General features: G+C 41.3%; 2 protein-coding genes across 5 annotated transcripts in view; one reads left to right on the top strand and one right to left on the bottom strand.

Annotated features, from left to right (window-relative positions):
• LOC146670722 (protein NLRC3-like) overlaps positions 1-19,408 on the bottom strand; it is a 261,535-nt gene that overhangs the window by 9,406 nt on the left and 232,721 nt on the right. The window lies entirely within an intron of this gene.
• The window catches only part of LOC146670730 (NLR family CARD domain-containing protein 3-like), a 35,850-nt gene continuing 31,437 nt past the window's right edge, over positions 14,996-19,408 (top strand). For 2 of the 4 annotated variants that reach the window (XM_085402785.1, XM_085402784.1), the window contains exons 1-2: positions 14,996-15,121; positions 15,219-15,320. In XM_085402785.1, coding sequence (XP_085258911.1) covers positions 15,033-15,121; positions 15,219-15,320 — 191 coding nt within the window. In that variant the 5' untranslated portion in view covers positions 14,996-15,032. Of the gene's footprint in view, positions 15,122-15,218; positions 15,321-17,131; positions 17,249-19,408 lie in introns of all 4 variants that reach the window. The other 2 variants (XM_085402783.1, XM_085402782.1) reach the window with 2 other exon arrangements.

Genomic DNA, 19,408 nt, shown 5'->3' with positions numbered 1-19,408 from the left:
GACGTAAAACGTACAGCTTATTGCACCAGCAGCATCTGCTCTTATATAACTATCATTAGCTTACAGCTTTAAGTGTTTAAGGTATGTGCAAACTAAAAATAAAGACAAGATGATAGTTTATTAAATTTTATTGAAATTTGCAGATTGTTTCGGTGAAGTTTAATAATCTCCTTGCTATCTAAAATATAACAGGACGCCGGAGTAAATTCTCGAGCATCTCACACTTCTGATAATCAGCTGTCTGCTATAACTTTAGTCTCAGCCAAACCGATTTACTCAGGAACAAATAAAATACTAAAAAAAGCCAAACAATAACATTTTAAGTTATCTAAGTGACTCATATGTCATGTTTAACCTGAGAGAGAAAGATGGCGGTGGGTTTGAAAACTATTAGCCGGGAGTCCGGTGTTCTCGCGGCTCTAGTTAGCCTAGCCCCCGGCTAGCTATCGAGCTAGTGGGTAACAGGCGTCTCCGAAAACGTCGGAGCGCTTTTGAAAATACGTGGTGTCTTGATAAACTGAGCAGATATTTGAGGTTTACACAGCTACATTCTCGCCTGAAATATGTTAAACGTTTATTTTGTGACCCAGAACGAGTAATAAGAGTAATATTAAAACTAACTAGCTGCCGCCATTGTTGGAAACTGAGCTGGGCTGCGCTATGAATTCTGGGACACAGCTTCTTCTTCTTCGGGGTTTAACGGCAGCTGGCATCCTTGTACATGCAGTGCTGCCATCTTCTGTTTGTCCGTTATTACACTCTTAAATCCTACTACTTATTCCTGCGTCTTTTGTGATCTTACAAAGCTTCAAACGACGCGTCGACTATTAAATCAGTCGTCGACGATTTTGATAGTCGACATAATCGTGACTAGTCGACTAATCGTGGCAGCCCTACTTCCAGATATTTCTTTAGGTTGGAGTCTTTTGACGCTGAGAGCAGATTGGTTGCTGGCAAACAAAGTTTGCATTGCACGCTCAGATTTCACCCATCCCTTTCTTCTCTAAATGTAAATTGGTGATTGCGCTGGCTCCGGGTCCATTGTGTAACTGAGGCCACCAACATTAACAGGACACTTACATTAGAGCCTCTAATTGTGTGTTTTGTTGGAGAATTAGAGAGGGGATAGCCTAACATATTAAACAGGAAAAGACTGCCATGTAATCCATTTATTTCAACAAAGGAACTGCATTCTAATTATCACCTTTTAAACGGTAACTGTAATGGAATACAGTTACTCATATTTTGTATTTTAAATACGTAACGCCGGTACATGTATTCCATTACTCCCCAGCACTCCCCAACACTGCACATATCTGTGTTGAAGATCATTGTTAAAGAGAGATAATCCATAAAGTGAAGGGTATCAGTCACTAGATGGCGAGTGAGCTGAATTTGTTTCCCATGTTACTTTGTATTTTACTATTTTATAGTAACCCTGTTAGCAGCTTTGTAAAAATATAGTTTTTTCAATATGTGTTATTGAATGTGGAAATTGTGTAATGTAAGCTTATAAAATGAAAGCATTTTCTGTATCATTCTATAATACTGTAGAAATCATTACAGTTAGTACACATGCAGAACTGCAGCATCTGATCCATTTATAGAAGGCTTGCATCCTAACAGATGAAGTATTGCTTGAATTCTAAAAGGCACATGAAGTATCTTAGATTAGCTGTACTCAAAGACGAGTGTATAAACATACAATGCTGTCATGTCTTTTTTCTTTCTTCGTCTTTTTTTGGCTATTCCCTTTAGGGGTTGACGCAGTAGATCATCTCCCTTTATGCCACCCGATCCCTAGCATACTTTTCTGTCACACAAACCCTTTGCCTGTCCTCCTACATCCACTACATCCCTAACCTCCTATGAAGGCTTTCTCTTTGCTTCCTGCATGAATCTTTTGTCCAATATATCCACTATCCCTCCTCTGAACATATCCAGACAATCTCAGTTTTGCTTCTCTTACTTTGTCACCAAACCCCTCAACCTGAGCTGTCCATTTGATATACTGATTTTGTCCTCCTGATCACTCTCAACGAAAATTTTAACATCTTCAGCTCTTCTATACTCTATTTTACTTGTTAAGCACCTTGGCATACCCTTGGTTTTTAAGTGTGCTTTATAAATAAAGTTTATTATTTATTATTATTATTCCACCTCCAGCACCTCCTTTGGTCAGTGTCACAATCTCCAAACCATACATTGTAGCAGGTCCTGAATGCCCCTGATGTCATCTCCACCCACTCAACCCTGCATGCCTGCGTCTCTCCTTCACCACTCTTGGGCACAGTCCCTTGCTTTGGATGGGAGACCAGGAATTTAAACTCATCTACCATAACTGCCACTACTCAAAACAAACATTGCATCTGTAGTGCTCAGTACTCACTATAAGCCTTCTCCTTTGCTGTACACCCAGCATTACAACACTCCTGTCCACTTTTTTCATCTCCCTGACTCCCCCACATTTGTTTGCTAACCTCTTCCTTTGAATACTTTGCTGAAATACAAAATAAATAATAATAAATACATAAACAAATGGCCATAGTTTTGTGATTCTGCTGCACTGCTGACACATCTAATATTGAATTTAAAATCTTTTTCTTCAAATATGTGATGGACCTGCAAGAGCAGGAGTCGTCACAGGAATTATTACAAAAATTATATTTACAAAACTAATAAATTTGAGCTCATAAAAGAGGTCAAGGAAACAAAACTGAACTGCAAACTTAACAAACCAAATGACTGCCCAAACAAACATAACTCACCTGACAGGTGGATGACTTAATCTAAGTCATCCACCTGTCAACTTGACCCTCTCCCTACTGTGTTAGTTAAAGCCTGTCTTCCCTCGTTAGCTCCTCTCATAACCAATATTATTCATTCCTCCCTGAACACTGGGATTGTTCCTGAAGCACTGAAAAAGGCTTCTGTTTTCCCAAATCTCAAAAAGCCTGGTGCAGACCCCAATAACTTTGATCATCTTCGCCCTATATCAAATCTCCCCTTTATTTCAAAAATTCTTGAAAAAGTTGTCGCCGCCCAGCTTCATTTACATCTCAATGACCATAATCTCTATGAACAATTTCAATCTGGTTTCTGCCCCAATCATAGCACAGAAACTGCTCTGTTAAGGATTACCAATGACCTTCTGATGGCAGCTGATTCTGGTCTCCTATCCATCCTCATCCTTCTTGATCTTAGTGCGGCGTTTGATACCATTTCTCACAATATTCTCCTGAACCGGTGAGCTTCCATTGGCATTAGTCATACCCCCCTTGCCTGGTTTACCTCCTATCTCTCAGACCGCACTCAGTTTATCCAACTTAAATCCCATTCTTCAGCTCTCTTTCCTGTTTCTGCTGGTGTGCCCCAGGGTTCAGTATTGGGGCCTCTTTTATTCATTATTTATATGCTTCCTCTTGGTCATATATTCCGAAAATATAATATAAATTTTCACTGTTATGCCGATGACACCCAGCTCTACATTCTTTCTAAACCCAATTCATCCCTCCCACCTTCCTCCCTCTCGGACTGTCTTATGGAGATTAGATCCTGGTTCTCCTCCAATTTCCTCAAACTAAACAGTAATAAAACTGAAGTTTTACTTGTTGGTTCACCATCTATCTTAACCAAATCCCACAGCTTTTCCATTAACATTGAAAGTTCTCCCACCCTTCCCTCCCCTCAGGTTAAGAGTTTGGGTGTCATACTTGATAATACTCTTTCATTCCAGTCTCACATTAATTACATAACACGGTCTGCTTACTTCCATTTACGTAATATTAACTGACTCCGCCCCTTCCTTACCCCCCATGCTGCTGCCATCCTTGTCCATAGTCTTATTACGTCCCGTATTGATTACTGTAATTCCCTCCTATTTGGTCTCCCTAAAAGGTCCCTTCATAAACTCCAACTTCTTCAAAATTCTGCAGCTCGGGTCATAACTTGCACTCCGTTAAGTGCTCATATTACCCCAGTTCTTCAGCAGCTTCACTGGTTGCCCGTAGAAGCCAGGATAAATTTTAAAATCTTACTTCTTACATACAAGTGTATCCATAAATCTGCTCCTTCATATTTGTGTGACCTGCTCCATATCACCACTGTTTCCCGCCCTCTCAGATCATCATCTGCTATTCATCTTACTGTTCCGTCCTCACACCTCATCACTGAGAGGAACAGAGCTTTCAGTCGCTCTGCTCCTTGGCTCTGGAACTCTCTTCCTCCTGCACTCAGAAATATTGACTCCCTCTCCGTATTTAAGACACAGCTCAAAACACATCTGTTTAAACTGCCTTATTCGCTTTAATGCTGATTTTATCTGTTGTCACGCTCTGTTTTGTAATTTTAACTTATTTTATGTATTTTATGACTACTGTTCCTTTTATTAATTGTGTTTTTTGTAAGGTGACCTTGGGTTTCTGAAAGGCGCCCTCAAATAAAATGTATTATTATTATTATTATTATTATTATTATTATTATTATTATTATTATTAAACATGAAATGACACACAAGGCTGATCAGACCACTATGACACACGAGGGGTAACTAAACAAAACACAATTGTAAACAACAAACAATGCAGTATAGTCTGGTTTGTTAATAAACTAAACACCAAAGAAAAAAAAATCAAAACTACTGAACCCTAATCTCAAATATTTAATTAAGTACAAATACTTTGTTGTTAATTAAAGAAAACACACATTCTCCCATTCAACAGGAAGTGGTAGTGCAGTCCAGTTATCCCTTTTTGTATTTAACAGCTTCAAAACCTGTCGACCACCTTTTGTCTGGCAACTTCCAGGGATCATGGCAGGTAAGAAGTAAAAGAAACAAAGGTTAGTCAAAAATCAAGTTAATGAAATAGTATGAATACATAAGTAAACTAAATGTGCACGCTTACAAATAGAACAAATGTATCCAAACCAGTCATAAAACTTATTGGAAAGTAAAGTGTGTTATTGTGTTCAAATAAAGGAATGAAAATACACAAGAGCTAGCGACTTTAGAGTGTAGCCATGGGTTTGGCCATCACAAAATACAAGGTCAAAATCAGGCCCCAAATAAAAAAACTAACAAAAAACAAACAGTCCTAGTCCGAAAAGGGTTTGGACACAGTGTAAAATGCTTTAATACAGATGATGTCTTTTTCAGGGAAGACTGTGGTGTGTCTGCATCATGTTTACATATAAGGAGCTTTGCATGATAGAGCTTCAGCTTGGATTGGTGGATGTCACGGTGAACTGTGTTCCCAGACATTTTATTTCCAAAAGTGTTCCTGAGGCTGTGCAGTGCAGTTCTTGGTCCTTGCACACAGATATTTCACCAGATTCTCAGAAATGATATTATGTGATGTACCCGATAAGATATTGTCTTGGCAATTTTAGATTGAGGAATATGTTACTGAAATTGTTTCACAATTTCTAGATGCAGTTTTCTTGCAGACTGATAAATCCCTGCTCATCTTTACTTCCAAGAAAAACATTCCCACAGTTACTCGGTCACATAGACACCAGTCTGATAATGAAGGGACACAAAGTGGTTCATGACCTTGAACACAGCTTACAGTCTGTGTTCCTATCTTCATACACCAGGGCTATGTACATACCATCCACTAATTGTTACGTACTTTGTGTGACCTTAACTAAAGCAACGACCAGGTATACCTTACAAAGGATTTATAAAGGAAATTTTTTCACACCAGCCTATTAATCAACCAAAGACCCAGACAGACTTTTAATTCATTTGAAAGCCTGATGCTTAGCCTCGTCCACCCCAGCTGTAAAACTCAGAAACCAGTCTTACTTGTTATCATCTATCGTCCACCTGGGCCTTACACAGAGTTTCTGTCTGATTTCTCGGACTTTTTATCTGATTTAGTTCTGAGCTCAGATAAAATAATTATTGTGGGTGATTTTAACATCCATGTAGATGCTAAAAATGACAGCCTCAACATGGCATTGAATCTGTTATTAGACTCAATTGGCTTCTCTCAAAATGTAAAAGAACCCACCCACCACTTTAATGGTAAATGGCCTGCATTTGTATAGCGCTTTACTCAGTCCCTAAGGACCCCAAAGCACTTTACACTACATTCAGCCATTCACCCATTCACACACACATTGGTAATGGCAAGCTACATTGTAGCCACAGTTACCCTGGGGCGCACTGACAGAGGCGAGGCTGCCGGACACTGGCGCCACCGGGCCCTCTGACCACCACCAGCAGGCCAACACGGGGTTAGTATCTTGCCCAAGGATATTTGGCATGCAGCCAGGAGACAGCCTGGGATCGAACCACCGACCTTCTGATTAGTGGCTGACCTGCTCTGCCACCTGAGCTACAGCCACCTCACTTTAATCACACTCTAGATCTTGTTTTAACATATGGCATAGAAACTGAACATTTAACAGTGTTTCCTGAAAACCCTCTCCTGTCTGATCATTTCCTGATAACATTTACATTTACAATAATTGATTACACAGCAGTGGAGAGTAGACTTTATCACAGTAGATGTCTTTCTGAAAGCGCTGTAACTAAGTTTAAGAATATAATCCACCCACTGTTATCATCTTCAATGCCCTGTACCAACATAGAGCAGAGCAGCTATCTGAACGCTACTCCAACAGAGGTCGATTATCTTGTTAATAATTTCACCTCCTCACTACGTACGACTCTGGATACTGTAGCTCCTTGAAAACTAAGGTCTCTAATCAGAAGTACCTGACTCCGTGGTATAATTCTCAAACACGTAGCCTAAAGCAGATGACTCGTAAGCTGGAGAGGAAATGGTGTGTCACAAATTTAGAGGATCATCATTTAGCCTGGAGAAATAGTTTGCTGCTTTATAAGAAAGCCCTCCGCAAAGCCAGAACATCTTACTATTCATCACTGATTGAAGAAAATAAGAACAACCCCAGGTTTCTCTTCAGCTCTGTAGCCAGGCAAACAGTCAGAGCTCTGTTGAGCCAACCATCCCTTTAACGTTAACTAGTAATGACTTCATGAACTTCTTCACAAATAACATTTTAATCATTAAAGAAAAAATTACCAGTAATCATCCCACAGATGTAATATTATCTACAGCTACTCTTAGTACCATTGATGTTAAGTTAGACTCTTTTTCTCCAATTGATCTTTCTGAGTTAACTTCAATAATTACTTCCTCCAAACCATCAACGTGTCTTTTAGACCCCATTCCTACAAAGCTGCTCAAAGAAGTCCTGCCATTAATTAATTCTTCGATCTTAAATATGATCAACCTATCTCTAATGATCGGCTATGTACCACAGGCCTTCAAGCTGGCTGTAGTTAAACCTTTACTCAAAAAGCATCTCTAGACCCAGCAGTCTTAGCTAATTATAGGCCAATCTCCAACCTTCCTTTATATCAAACATCCTTGAAAGAGTAGTTGTCAAACAGCTAACAGATCATCTGCAGAGGAATGGTTTATTTGAAGAGTTTCAGTCAGGTTTCAGAGCTCATCACAGCACAGAAACAGCTTTAGTGAAGGTTACTGTGATGGCATGCCACACATGGTAAGCTCCACACCTCACCACCAGTTGATTCACCTTAGTTTAATTTAATTTGTTTTGTATTAGTTTGAATCCGTCAAAGTGTGTTTTCGCCGCTGCTGAGACAGAATACCTGGGCCATGTCATCGGCAAGGGGGTTATCAGGCCACAGGTCAGCAAAATCGAGGCCATGGAATCATCCCCCCTGCCCCAAACAAGGAAGCAGCTGAGATCCTTTTTGGGCATGGCAGGTTTCTATCGTCGTTTCATCCCTCAGTTCTCCAACAGGGCAGCTCTGCTCACAGACCTGACGGGATCACGCTCTCCCAATTACATCCAGTGGACAGAGGAGGCAGTGGCAGCATTTCATGACATCCAACAGTCACTAAGTAAGCAACCGGTTTTGTACAGTCCCAACTTTGATGAACCGTTCATATTACAGACTGATGCTTCAGATCGGGGCCTGGGAGCTGTCCTCCTTCAGGAAACCATGGAAGGCCGCCATCCAGTGGCTTACATCAGCCGGAAACTGTTTCCACGGGAAGTTCGGTATTCCACAGTAGAGAAGGAGACCTTAGCGATCAAGTGGGCCCTGGACTCCTTCCGCTACTATCTACTGGGAAGAGACTTCACCTTGGAAACTGATCACAAAGCACTCCAGTGGCTTGAGCAGATGAAGGACACAAATGGGCGAATTACCCGCTGGTACCTGGCCTTACAGCCATTCCGATTCACTGTCCACCACGTATCAGGCAAGGAGAACCTTACTGCTGACTATCTCTCTCGCTGTTCCAGCGAGAGCTCTGAAGAGGGGAGGTGTGTGATGGCATGCCACACATGGTAAGCTCCACACCTCACCACCAGTTGATTCACCTTAGTTTAATTTACAGTCACTACTTTAAAATATTCTATTTATTGTTCAATATCGTTTCTTTATTAAATGTATTTATTTTTCCATCACACCTTCCAATGTTTATATGGCGTGCACACATATTAACCTTGCAAGGTCAAAGTTCTGTTTTATGTTATATTAATACATCTATCTTTGTTTGAGTTACCTGGGGGTTGGCTTCTCCTGTCTGGCAAAAGGTGTGGCAAAGGGCTGCGAGACCTGAAGTACCACTGACAGCCTAATTGGATTGCACCACATGCTTCATTGCCTGGGGGGTGTTTCATGTTTGTTTCATTGTTTTGTATTAGTTGGTTATATGGCAGCCATCTTGTTTTCCCCCGTGTGTGTCATTTGGTTTAGCTAAACCAGTATTTAAGTTTCCCCCGTGTGTCATTTCAGCAGGTCAGTTTGTTATATGTTTGTTTGAGGTTTTGTTAATTATTATCTTGAGTTTAGTCTATTGAGTTGACCTCTTTTATTGGTCTGCCTGTTTAAGTTTTGGCTTTGTTAAATATATTTTTGGGTCAATAAAACTCCTTTTTTGAATTAAAACCACCTGTGTCCTTTATGCTTTACTGCTTGGTCCCTGACAGTTACAAATGATCTTCTTATGGCCTCTGACAGTGGACTCATCTCTGTGCTTGTCCTGCTAGACCTCAGTGCAGCATTCGATACTGTTGACCATAATATCCTATTAGAGCAATTAGAACATGCTGTAGGTATTACAGGTACTGCACTGCAGTGGTTTCTATCATATCTATCTAACAGACTCCAGTTTGTTCATGGAAATGGAGAGTCCTCTTCACACACTGAGGTTAATTATGGAGTTCCACAGGGTTCAGTGCTAGGACCAATTCTGTTTACATTATACATGCTTCCCTTAGGCAGCATCATTAGAAGACATAGCATACATTTACACTGCTATGCTGATGACACCCAGCTCTATCTGTCCATGAAGCCAGATAACACACACCAATGAGTTAAACTGCAGGAATGTCTTAAAGACATAAAGACCTGGATGGCCGCTAACTTTCTGCTTCTTAATTCAGATAAAACTGAGGTTATTGTACTCGGCCCTGAAAATCTTAGAAATATGGTATCTAAGCAGATTCTTACTCTGGATGGCATTACCTTGGCCTCCAGTAACGCTGTGAGGAACCTTGGAGTCATTTTTGACCAGGACATGTCCTTCAATGCACATATTAAACAAATATGTAAGACTCCTTTCTTCCATTTGTGCAACATCTCTAAAGTTAGAAATATCCTGTCTCAGAGTGACGCTGAAAAACTAGTTCATGCATTTATTACTTCCAGGCTGGACGACTGTAATTCATTATTATCAGGAAGTCCTAAAAACTCCCTGAAAAGCCTTCAGCTAATCCAAAATGCTGCAGCAAGAGTCCTGACAGGGACTAGAAAGAGAGAGCAGATTTCTCCTGTTTTGGCTTCCCTTCATTGGCTTCCTGTTAAATCCAGAATTCAAAATCCTGCTCCTCACATACAAGGTCTTAAATAATCAGGCCCCATCTTATCTTAATGACCTTGTAGTACCATATCACCCTATTAGAGCTCTTTGCTCTCGCTCTGCAGGCCTACTTGTTGTTCTTAGAGTATTTAAACGTAGAATGGGAGGCAGAGCCTTCAGTTTTCAGGCCCCTCTTCTGTGGAACCAGCTTCCAGTTTGGATTCAGGAGACAGACACTATCTCTACTTTCAAGATTAGGCTTCAAACTTTCCTTTTTGCTAAAGCATATAGTTAGGGCTGGACCAGGTGATCCTGAATCCTCCCTTAGTTATGCTGCAATAGACGTAGGCTGCCGGGGGATTCCCATGATGCATTGAGTTTTTCCTTTCCAGTCACCTTTCTCACTCACTATGTATTAATAGACCTCTCTGCATTGAATCATATCTGTTATTAACCTCTGTCTCTCTTCCACAGCATGTCTTTATCCTGTCTTCCTTCTCTCACCCCAACCAGTCGCAGCAGATGGCCCCGCCCCTCCCTGAGCCTGGTTCTGCTGGAGGTTTCTTCCTGTTAAAAGGGAGTTTTTACTTCCCACTGTCGCCAAAGTGCTGCTCATAGGGGGTCATATGATTGTTGGGTTTTTCTCTGTATCTATGAAGCGCCTTGAGGCGACTTTTGTTGTGATTTGGCGCTATATAAATAAAATTGAATTGAATTGAATTGAACAAGTGAGGCTGAGGGAGATCACCTTTGAAACTCGGTCCCTCAGTATTGGTGCCCCTCAAGGATGTGTCCTCTCACCACTACTGTTCTCCCTCTACACTAACGACTGCACCTCCAAGAACTCGGCTGTTAAACTCCTAAAGTTTGCAGATGACACAACTGTCATTGGCCTCATTCAGGATGGTGATGAGTCTGCATACCGGCAGGAAGTTGAGCGGCTGGTACTCTGGTGCAGTCAGCACAATCTGGAGCTGAACACTCTTAAAACTGTAGAGATGACAGTGGACTTCAGGAGACATCCCTCAACTCTGCTCCCCCTCACCATATCAGACAGCCCTGTGTCGACTGTGAAGATCTTCAAGTTCCTGGGTACCACCATCTCCCAGGACCTGAAGTGGGAGACCAACATCAACTCCATCCTCACAAAGACCCAGCAGAGGATGTACTTCCTGAGACAACTGGGGAAGTACAGTCTTCCACAGGAGCTGCTGATCCAGTTCTACACTGCAGTCATTGAGTCTGTCCTGTGCTCCTCCATCACAGTCTGGTATGGTGCAGCCACTAAACAGGACGCGCAGACTGCAGTGGACTGTACGGGCAGCAGAAAGGATCATCGGCGCCCCCCTGCCCTCCATCCAGGACCTGTACCTCTCAAGAACCAGGAAACGGGCAGGGAAAATCATCACAGACCCCTCACACCCTGGACACAGACTTTTTGATCTGCTGCCCTCTGGCAGACGGTACAGAAGCCTGCAGACCAGGACCCCCTGACACAGGAACAGTTTCTTTCCCCTCGCCATCTCCCTTCTAAACAGTTGACCTGTCACACTGCTCCCACTGCCAGACTGCAGCTGCACCTTATGTACATTCTGTAGTATTCATTCCACCTCATTTCATTTCTGTATTTTATGTATATAAGTTTAGATTAGTTATTTATAGTTGGTTTACACAGCTTTGTGTATGTATGTATGTGTACGTATGTGTAATGTGTATATATAGACACGTGTGTGTGTGTGTGAGATTTACATTGCTGTGCTTGAGAGCCACTATCTACCGGTACCAAATTCCTTGTATGTGTCTGCACATATACTTGGCCAATAAACACGATTCTGATTCTGAAAGGAAATTTTCTGTTATGTTGTGGAGTATATGCGAGAATTCAATAAAAAACACACGAGTGAAAGATGATGCCCTACGTGTGTTTGGGTACTGGTTTTTATTTGGTGGTTTTGCCTTGGGCTTGTTTATGTGTCCCTCGTTTCCATGTTTGTGTGAGTTGGTGGGTGTATTGGTATCCTGCAACTGATCAACCTCACCAGGGGAGCTACTTAGCAGAGTTGCTGAGCTCCCATCAACACTGGATTGTCGTGTGGGACTTCAGTTTCCCAGCACAACTGTGGCTAGAAGTGTGAGTTTATTGCTGTGGTGGATGTACCAATGGCTGCCTCTGTATTTTCCAAAAGGATTGCGGAAATGAGGGGGCAGCGAGCACCGGGTACATGAACACTAGGAAGCAGAGATGAAGAGCACAGGAGTCGGGGACGCATGGGGATCAATTGTTGTGTACTATTTACCTCACTGTAATTAAACACACTGCATTCATCAGAGTCCTGTATTTGGGTCATACTTTCCCCGCAACCCCACGCTCTGCCACGGCAGACTGTGACAAAATGACAGATCTGATACTCTATATTGACATTTATTGCTGGTCTACAGTTTATTAGTGAGATACATACCAATGGAGACAAAATGTCACAAGTTCTGACTAAGGGACCATCGACGTTAGAACCTGAAAATGCTAAACCAAATTTGTCAATTGTGTTACACAATGGAAGTGACTGGGACACAATATTACATGTATGCAGGAAGTCAAAGAAATGGGGGCAAAGAGAAGTCTGCCCCACTTGTTGATTAGATGGGGATAGAACTGATGCAACAGGAGAATCTCATTCATTTCAGAGAAAACAAGTTAAAGAGTGTCAAACATTTCATGTATCTTAGGTACATTATTTCAAACTCTGAACTTACCTCATCCCCATGAACTGAAGGAATATTTGAGAAATGGAAGGAATTAAAACATTCAATTTTAGCTAACAGTGTATTAGCTGGAGCTTAAAGCTAGCTAATACACAACTACAGGAGATAACCAACCATTCCCAATTGATGACTTCTGTTATTTACAACATCTGAAATACAGTGGTCACATATGCTGACTGGAAAATAAAGCTATGGAATGCAGTGGAAAAACTGTTGAGCACTGATACGCAGCAGAAATGAAGGAATATGATGAATAGAGTCAAGTTTATGTAACTGCTGGATAATATATTCAATCATGAGCACAAGTACAAGTGAAATGTGTATAGAGTGAAAAGATCAAGATGATGATGCACATTTGTTGAAGGTACGATGATCTAAAGTCACATGAGAGAGTAGCAGCTGATCTTTGACCTGTGAGCTGCAGATTCAGACTCTTTTATAGTTTGTTTGAAGTGTTTAATGTTTAAATTGTTTAAGCTTGCAGACACACCCACATTCAGGCTGTACACTTTTGAAAATTATTAGCGAATTGCTATAAACAGTGTAGGTTATATATCAGAGTGTGGTAGCTGATCTTTGACCTGTGAGCCAGATCATAAGACTCTTTGATGGTGTGAAGTGTTTAATGTGATGCAGCCTGCAGACACAGAGGACTGGTGACGGAGAAGAAGCAGAGGAATTTCTCTGTTTCTACACAGACCTGGTCCAAACAGCTGAAAGTTGCAGATTGAAGAAGTTCATGGGAAAAAGCTGAGTAAGTGCAACTTTGATTCATTCCAGTCTCTGAGGTTTTTTAAGGAGATTGGAAAGAAAAGCGTCTGGACTTCTTTAGGTTGCTTGAAGACGTTTCACCTCTCATCCGAGAAGCTTCTTCAGTTCTAGGGTAAAATGGTGGAGAGTCCCAGATTTAAACCCCGTGGGAGTTTCCCCCCAAAGAGGGACAAAGGACCCCTGATGATCCTCTACCTAATCACATGAGCCAAGGTGTGAAAATGTGTGGGTCAAAATCAGCCAGGGTTTCGGGTGAGCTCATCATCTCTGAGGTTTCCTCTTTGTCACAGAGCAGCTGCTCTTTGTTTGTTAGCGTGTTTCTGCAGAGAACACACAAAGACTTGTTTTTTCTCTGACGTCTGGTGTTTGATAAAGACTCCAAAGCAACAACAAAGTCTCCAACATCCAGCTCAGAGCCTTTCAAACAGAGTGTGCAGGTTTGTTCTCCTCACATCATCACATCAGACTATCAGTCTGTGTGGGCGTCTTCATCAGACTGTGCTGAAGAAAATGTTCCTCACACATCTGCCACTGTTTGATCCTCTTTAACAGAGGAAGTGTGACTGTGCTGTGATGTTTAGTCACACTCAGTGTTCATGTGGACTCTGAACAGGCTCGCAGTAAAACCATCAAACTGGAGTCCTGATATGAGAACCTGCTTCAAATGCTGGACTCCAGTTTGACTCTGAAGTTTTTTTTTATGAAGGATCAGAGTTCATGTTTGTCTGTTAAATATTCTCCCGAATTCATGGAGAATATTTAACAGGACTCAGCGCCCCCTGCTGGTTCCCTCTGAGTGCTGCTGTCAGTCTCCAATAATCCTGTAGGATGGATTTATGCAGTCCTGTTTTTGCTTGGTTTTTCACTTCCGGCTTCAAGTGTTGTCTGCAGCAACATTTCTTCATCAGATCTATTTGATCTTCTAGTTTCAGATCTTTTCAAATGGAAGACATCAGCAGTAAATATTGAACACAAATAGAATGGGTGGCAATGTTATGTGGTGGAACACATAATGGTTTACATTAAAATAACTTCCTGTTCCCTTAAATAAGCCTCTCACTGAGTCCTGACGGTGTGCAGTGATAACAAATAAAAAGTGCAAATAACAACAGTAGGAAGTTGTCATTGATGTGTTGTGTTAGTCAAAAAGCTGCTGAAATCTGGAACCTCATTGGCTCAAATCCTTCTAAACGGATGTCCAGTAGCATGGCAGACATTGTAGAACTCCTTTGGGTGCTAATTTGGGCATTTTTTATGAAGTATGATTAAACTGAAAGTGTGTATCACTTCCTGACATGATGTCTGACCAGCTGGAAGCTTTTTTTCATCCCACTCTAACTCCTCCCCTGCTGATGATCCTGAAGAGATTGTTACATAAATAAAGCTGCTCTCTGCAGCCATGTTTGACCTGCTGCTTTGTAGGACTACAGTAATGGAGGATTTGGAGGCTGAACGCGGCTCTGTGACACTTTTTGTAGTGAACTGATGAAAGCTGTGTCTCAGATGGATGTTAGTCCAACACATCAGACACGACCTCTGCAGCTCTCAGTTGATGTGCACATGAATGATTTGTGTTTCCTCTGCAGGTGAAGGTAGAAAGTGTGTGTGAGCTGATGTGAATTCAGCAGCATGGATCAGTGTGAGGACAGAGAGGAGGGAGCCCCTCCCTCTAAAACCACTCTGTGTGGGGAACATGAGAGCCAGACCAAAGCTCAGAGGTGAGATGACCATCTCTAACTGTCATCTCTAACTGTCCATGACTCTTCTCCATGTCACAGCTCAGCACTCACATCACTGCTCCATCTTAATTATCAGAAACCCACCTGGACCTCCACCCAGCTCTGTGTCCTTACAGAGTGATGCGTCTAAAGATGAGTTCATTGATTTTAAAGTCCAGCCACTGTCTGCTGCAGAGAGGTGAGCTGTTAGTAACATGAACTCTTTGATGTCAGTTTGGCGTCTGATTTAAATTAACTGTTTGATGTTGTTTCCTGGTCTGCAAATTCTTTTTTCTTCTTCTTTTTTTTGCTTATTCATCACACCTAAATGATTATGTCATTTATTCAGGTCCAAACCTACCAGGCACTGTGTGGAAAAGTAGCAATAACACCACTTCACAAATGACAGACCTTTTTCCATTCTGCCAGAAAAAAAACCCAAAATACTTTTTATCATCAGACCAGAAACATTCATAGACAAATAGAAACTTCTCTCTGACATGTATGGACTTAGAAAAAACTGATTAACAGAGAGGGAGTAGAAGAAACTACAAATTTCATGAACAATAAGAAATTCGTTGTTCTAATAGACAACAGTTAGTGAAGAAGGATGAGCATGAAGCTGAACTGTCTTGTATTATTAACAAGCATATCAGTGATGCAAAATGTAACTCACATCAGCACTAGTAAAATGAAAGGAAAAATGTGCAGCCAGAAACTAACCAGTTTAAAAAAAAAAGTATTTTCTGTAATAGAAAGTTATATTAGTTATATTAACTGTAAAGATCGGACTTTACAGCAGCTGAATTTATTCTGTATCCATGTTTTTAGTAAAATGTGGAATTGTTGAATTAAAACAAGTTCCAAATGAAACTCAGTTTACAAACAAATATAACATTTTTACAGGATTTAGAGGAGTTTAGATCACAGGGTGTATTGTACGATGGTGTCCTTCAATGTATCCTGTCTGCTTATGTGTTACATCGATGAACACTGATTTGTAAGTTAATAAATATCATTAAATTGGGAAGGATTGAATAAGTTTAAGCTTCATGCTGTAATGAGAAGTTGGTACAGTTCTCTCCTTCCTTTCTTCTCCATGGAGAACAAAACCAGAGCTTTAAGATGAGCGGTGTTGCTGAGGAAAATCTGAATCCTCTTCAGAGGAGAAAAGCACGTCTCAGGTTCAGCTGTTTCCTGCCATAGTGACGGGGATCTTAAAGACAGAGAGTCTCTGTCAGAGTGGTCTATAGCTTTGTTTCTGTGCGAGGTAAAAAAAAACAAAAAAAAAAACGGAACAATTTAAGATTAAAATTCATGAAATTAACATTTTAAATTTACAATTTTAATATGAAGGACACTTTCTTGGTTTCAGCCCTGTTGTACTGCTAAGGAAACATTTTGAGGGACTTAATCAGAGTTTAATGGACACAGAAGTATCTGTTCAAACATTTGAACACAACCGCCGTTAGAGGAAAGCCTTACTACAGCTCTGTTTATTTTGTATGAATTCGTCGTCATCAGAGTGTAAAAAAAAACATCTTTTATTTATAATTTGGGACAACATCATCCAGCTTTGTGTTGGTGCTGATCCTGGTACTGAGTTAAATACCAGTTTTCAGTTATTAATAAGCAGTGTTGGGCAAGTAACTTTGAAAAAGTAATTAATTATAGTTACTAGTTACTTCTTTAAAAAGTATCTGAGTTAGTAACTGAGTTACAACATTCTAAAAGTAATTAATTACTTGAAAAGTAACTATTGCATCTGAAGATGAGTCCTCCAAAATCCCATCTGCTTTCACCTGCAGCTGGAAGGGAGAGGTAACTCACTGACATGTCTACAGTACAGATGATTCCTCAGAGTAACTCATACAGTATCTCTGAGAGCAGGAAAATGAATATTTGCAGTTCTGGCCCAGCTCTTGATCATTGAGGCAGTACGCTTAACCTACCCTGACAGAGCCTCAGTATCAGAGGAAGACCTTTATTCTTCTCTTCTCTGTCTAACAGGATCTTTGGGAGACGTGCTGAACCTGGACCTGAACCCAGCTGTGTGTCCTTAAAGAGTGATGAGTCTAAAGATGCAGACCTTCATTTTAAAGTCAAACAGGCGTCTGCTGCAGAGAGGTGAGCTGTTAAACTCCTTCATGAACTCTTTCAGAGCTGATTTAACTGCTCGATGTTGTTGGATTTAAACTGCAGTGCAAACACGTCATTCCCTCAATCCCATGTCTCTTAAAAACAAGCCTTTGGCTTCTAAACAATATGAACTGGTGGTTGTTCCCATTCTTAATTTACAGTGTTTAATATGATGTCAGCCCTCCTTTTGCATTGTGCTGTTACGGAATAAATAAATATTCTTAGTGCTTATTTTGTCTTTATATTGTTTTAGGTAGGCCAGCAGATTAAAGATGCTACTTTTCAGTTAAAAAGTGTTTGAAAGGTCACAAGTGGTGAGCAAGACTGAAATACTGGGCAAAAATAGGAAACTGTGCAGAGAGAAAAACATAACTAAGTAACACACACACAAATCAAGTCAGGCCAGAAGAAGTTGTTTTGTTCACAAACTATGTGTGACGTTTCAGTACCAAAAACAGCAGACTATATTATATATATCCGGCCTGTAAGGCTTCAGATCTGCAGAGGGTTTAGCCTTGTGCACATCCCTTTCCAGAAAGTAATGATTGAATAAAATAATTATAAATAATTGACCACACTGAGTCGTGTTTTCTCTGTCAAGTAAAAGAATAAAAGATAAAAGAACAGAATTTAATACTTGGTGCTGTGAACCCGGATTCTTTTATGGCTGAGAGGACAAATTTGGCCCAAGGTGGAATCATGAAATAAGGCAAACAGAGGACCAGTCTAATAGAATTTAAAGGTAAGCACCACCTGTCAGGATGCAAGTCTTGGAGTCAGCTAGTTGCCATGGAAACACATTCCATCAAACTCTCCACGCTCTGTTCTTGAGTTAATCTGAAGGCCACTTGACATTCGGAGGTCTGTAGTGATTGGCTCTACAGAAAGTTGCACATCAGCATCCACAGACCACTTCACGGCTAAGCTGTTGTCTTTCACAATCACTTCAGAATCAGAATCAGAATACTTTATTGATCCCTGGGGGAAATAATTTTTTTGTTACAGTGCTCCATTATAAACCAACATAAACCAACATTAACAAGACAGACAATACACTAACTAAGAATAGTACAATATATACATATATATACATACATACATACATACATAAGTCACTCATAAATAAATAGCTGGAAAAGAAACATGTGTAGCTGTAGCAGTAACCAGTGTGTTAAGTGGATGCGTTGTACAGGGAGCCACAGGCAGGAATGATTTCCTGTGTCGTTCAGTGGTGCTTTTCGGTAATCTCAGTCTTTCACTGAACGTGCTCCTGTGACTGACCAGCATGTCATGGAGTGGGTGGGAGGTGTTATCCAACATTGTCTTTATCTTGGACAGCATCCGCCTCTCCGACACCACCTTGAGGGAGTCCAGCTCCATCCCCACAACATTACTGGCCTTACCGATTCGTTTATTAAGTCTGTTGGCATCTGCGACCCTCAGCCTGCTCCCTCAGCATGCAACAGCATAGAGGATCGCACTGGCCACAACAGACTCATAGAAAATCCTCAGCATTTTCTGGCAGATGTTGAAGGACCTCAGTCGCCTCAAAAAATAGAGACCACTCTGGCCCTTCCTGTAAAGTGCTGTGGTGTTTTTAGCCCAGTCCAGTTTATTGTCAATGTGTACTCCAAGGTATTTATAGTCCTCCACAATGTCAACACTGACCCCCTGGATTGAAAAAGGGGTCAAGTGTTTCCTGGTCTTCCTGAAGTCCACGATCAGTTCCTTGGTCTTTGCCACGTTGAGCTGCAGATGATTCTGCTCACACCACGTGACAAAGGAGTCGACCACAGCCCGGTACTCTGTCTCATCATCCCTGCTGATACATCCAACCACCGCAGAGTCATCAGAAAACTTCTGAAGATGGAGGTCTCTGTGCAGTGGCTGAAGTCTGTGGTGTAGAGGGTGAAGAGGAAGGGGGAGAGGACAGTCCCCTGTGGTGCCCCTATGTTGCTGATTACCTTGTCAGACACACACTGTGGGAGACGTACATATTGTGGTCTTCCTGTCAGGTAATCAACAATCCAGGACACCAGAGAAGCATCCACCTGCATCGCTGCTAACTTATCACCCAGGAGCGTCGGCCTGATGGTGTTGAAAGCACTGGAAAAGTAAAAAAACATGACTCTCACAGTGCTCGCCGGC

Source organism: Rhamphochromis longiceps, linkage group LG4 (genome assembly GCF_057381845.1).
Source record: "Rhamphochromis longiceps isolate RC_006_pf linkage group LG4, R_longiceps_female_GT1.1, whole genome shotgun sequence".
In the NCBI taxonomy this organism is placed as follows: domain Eukaryota; kingdom Metazoa; phylum Chordata; class Actinopteri; order Cichliformes; family Cichlidae; genus Rhamphochromis; species Rhamphochromis longiceps.
The sequence above is the reverse complement of the archived record's forward strand: the minus strand, read 5'-3'. Positions and strand labels throughout refer to the sequence as shown.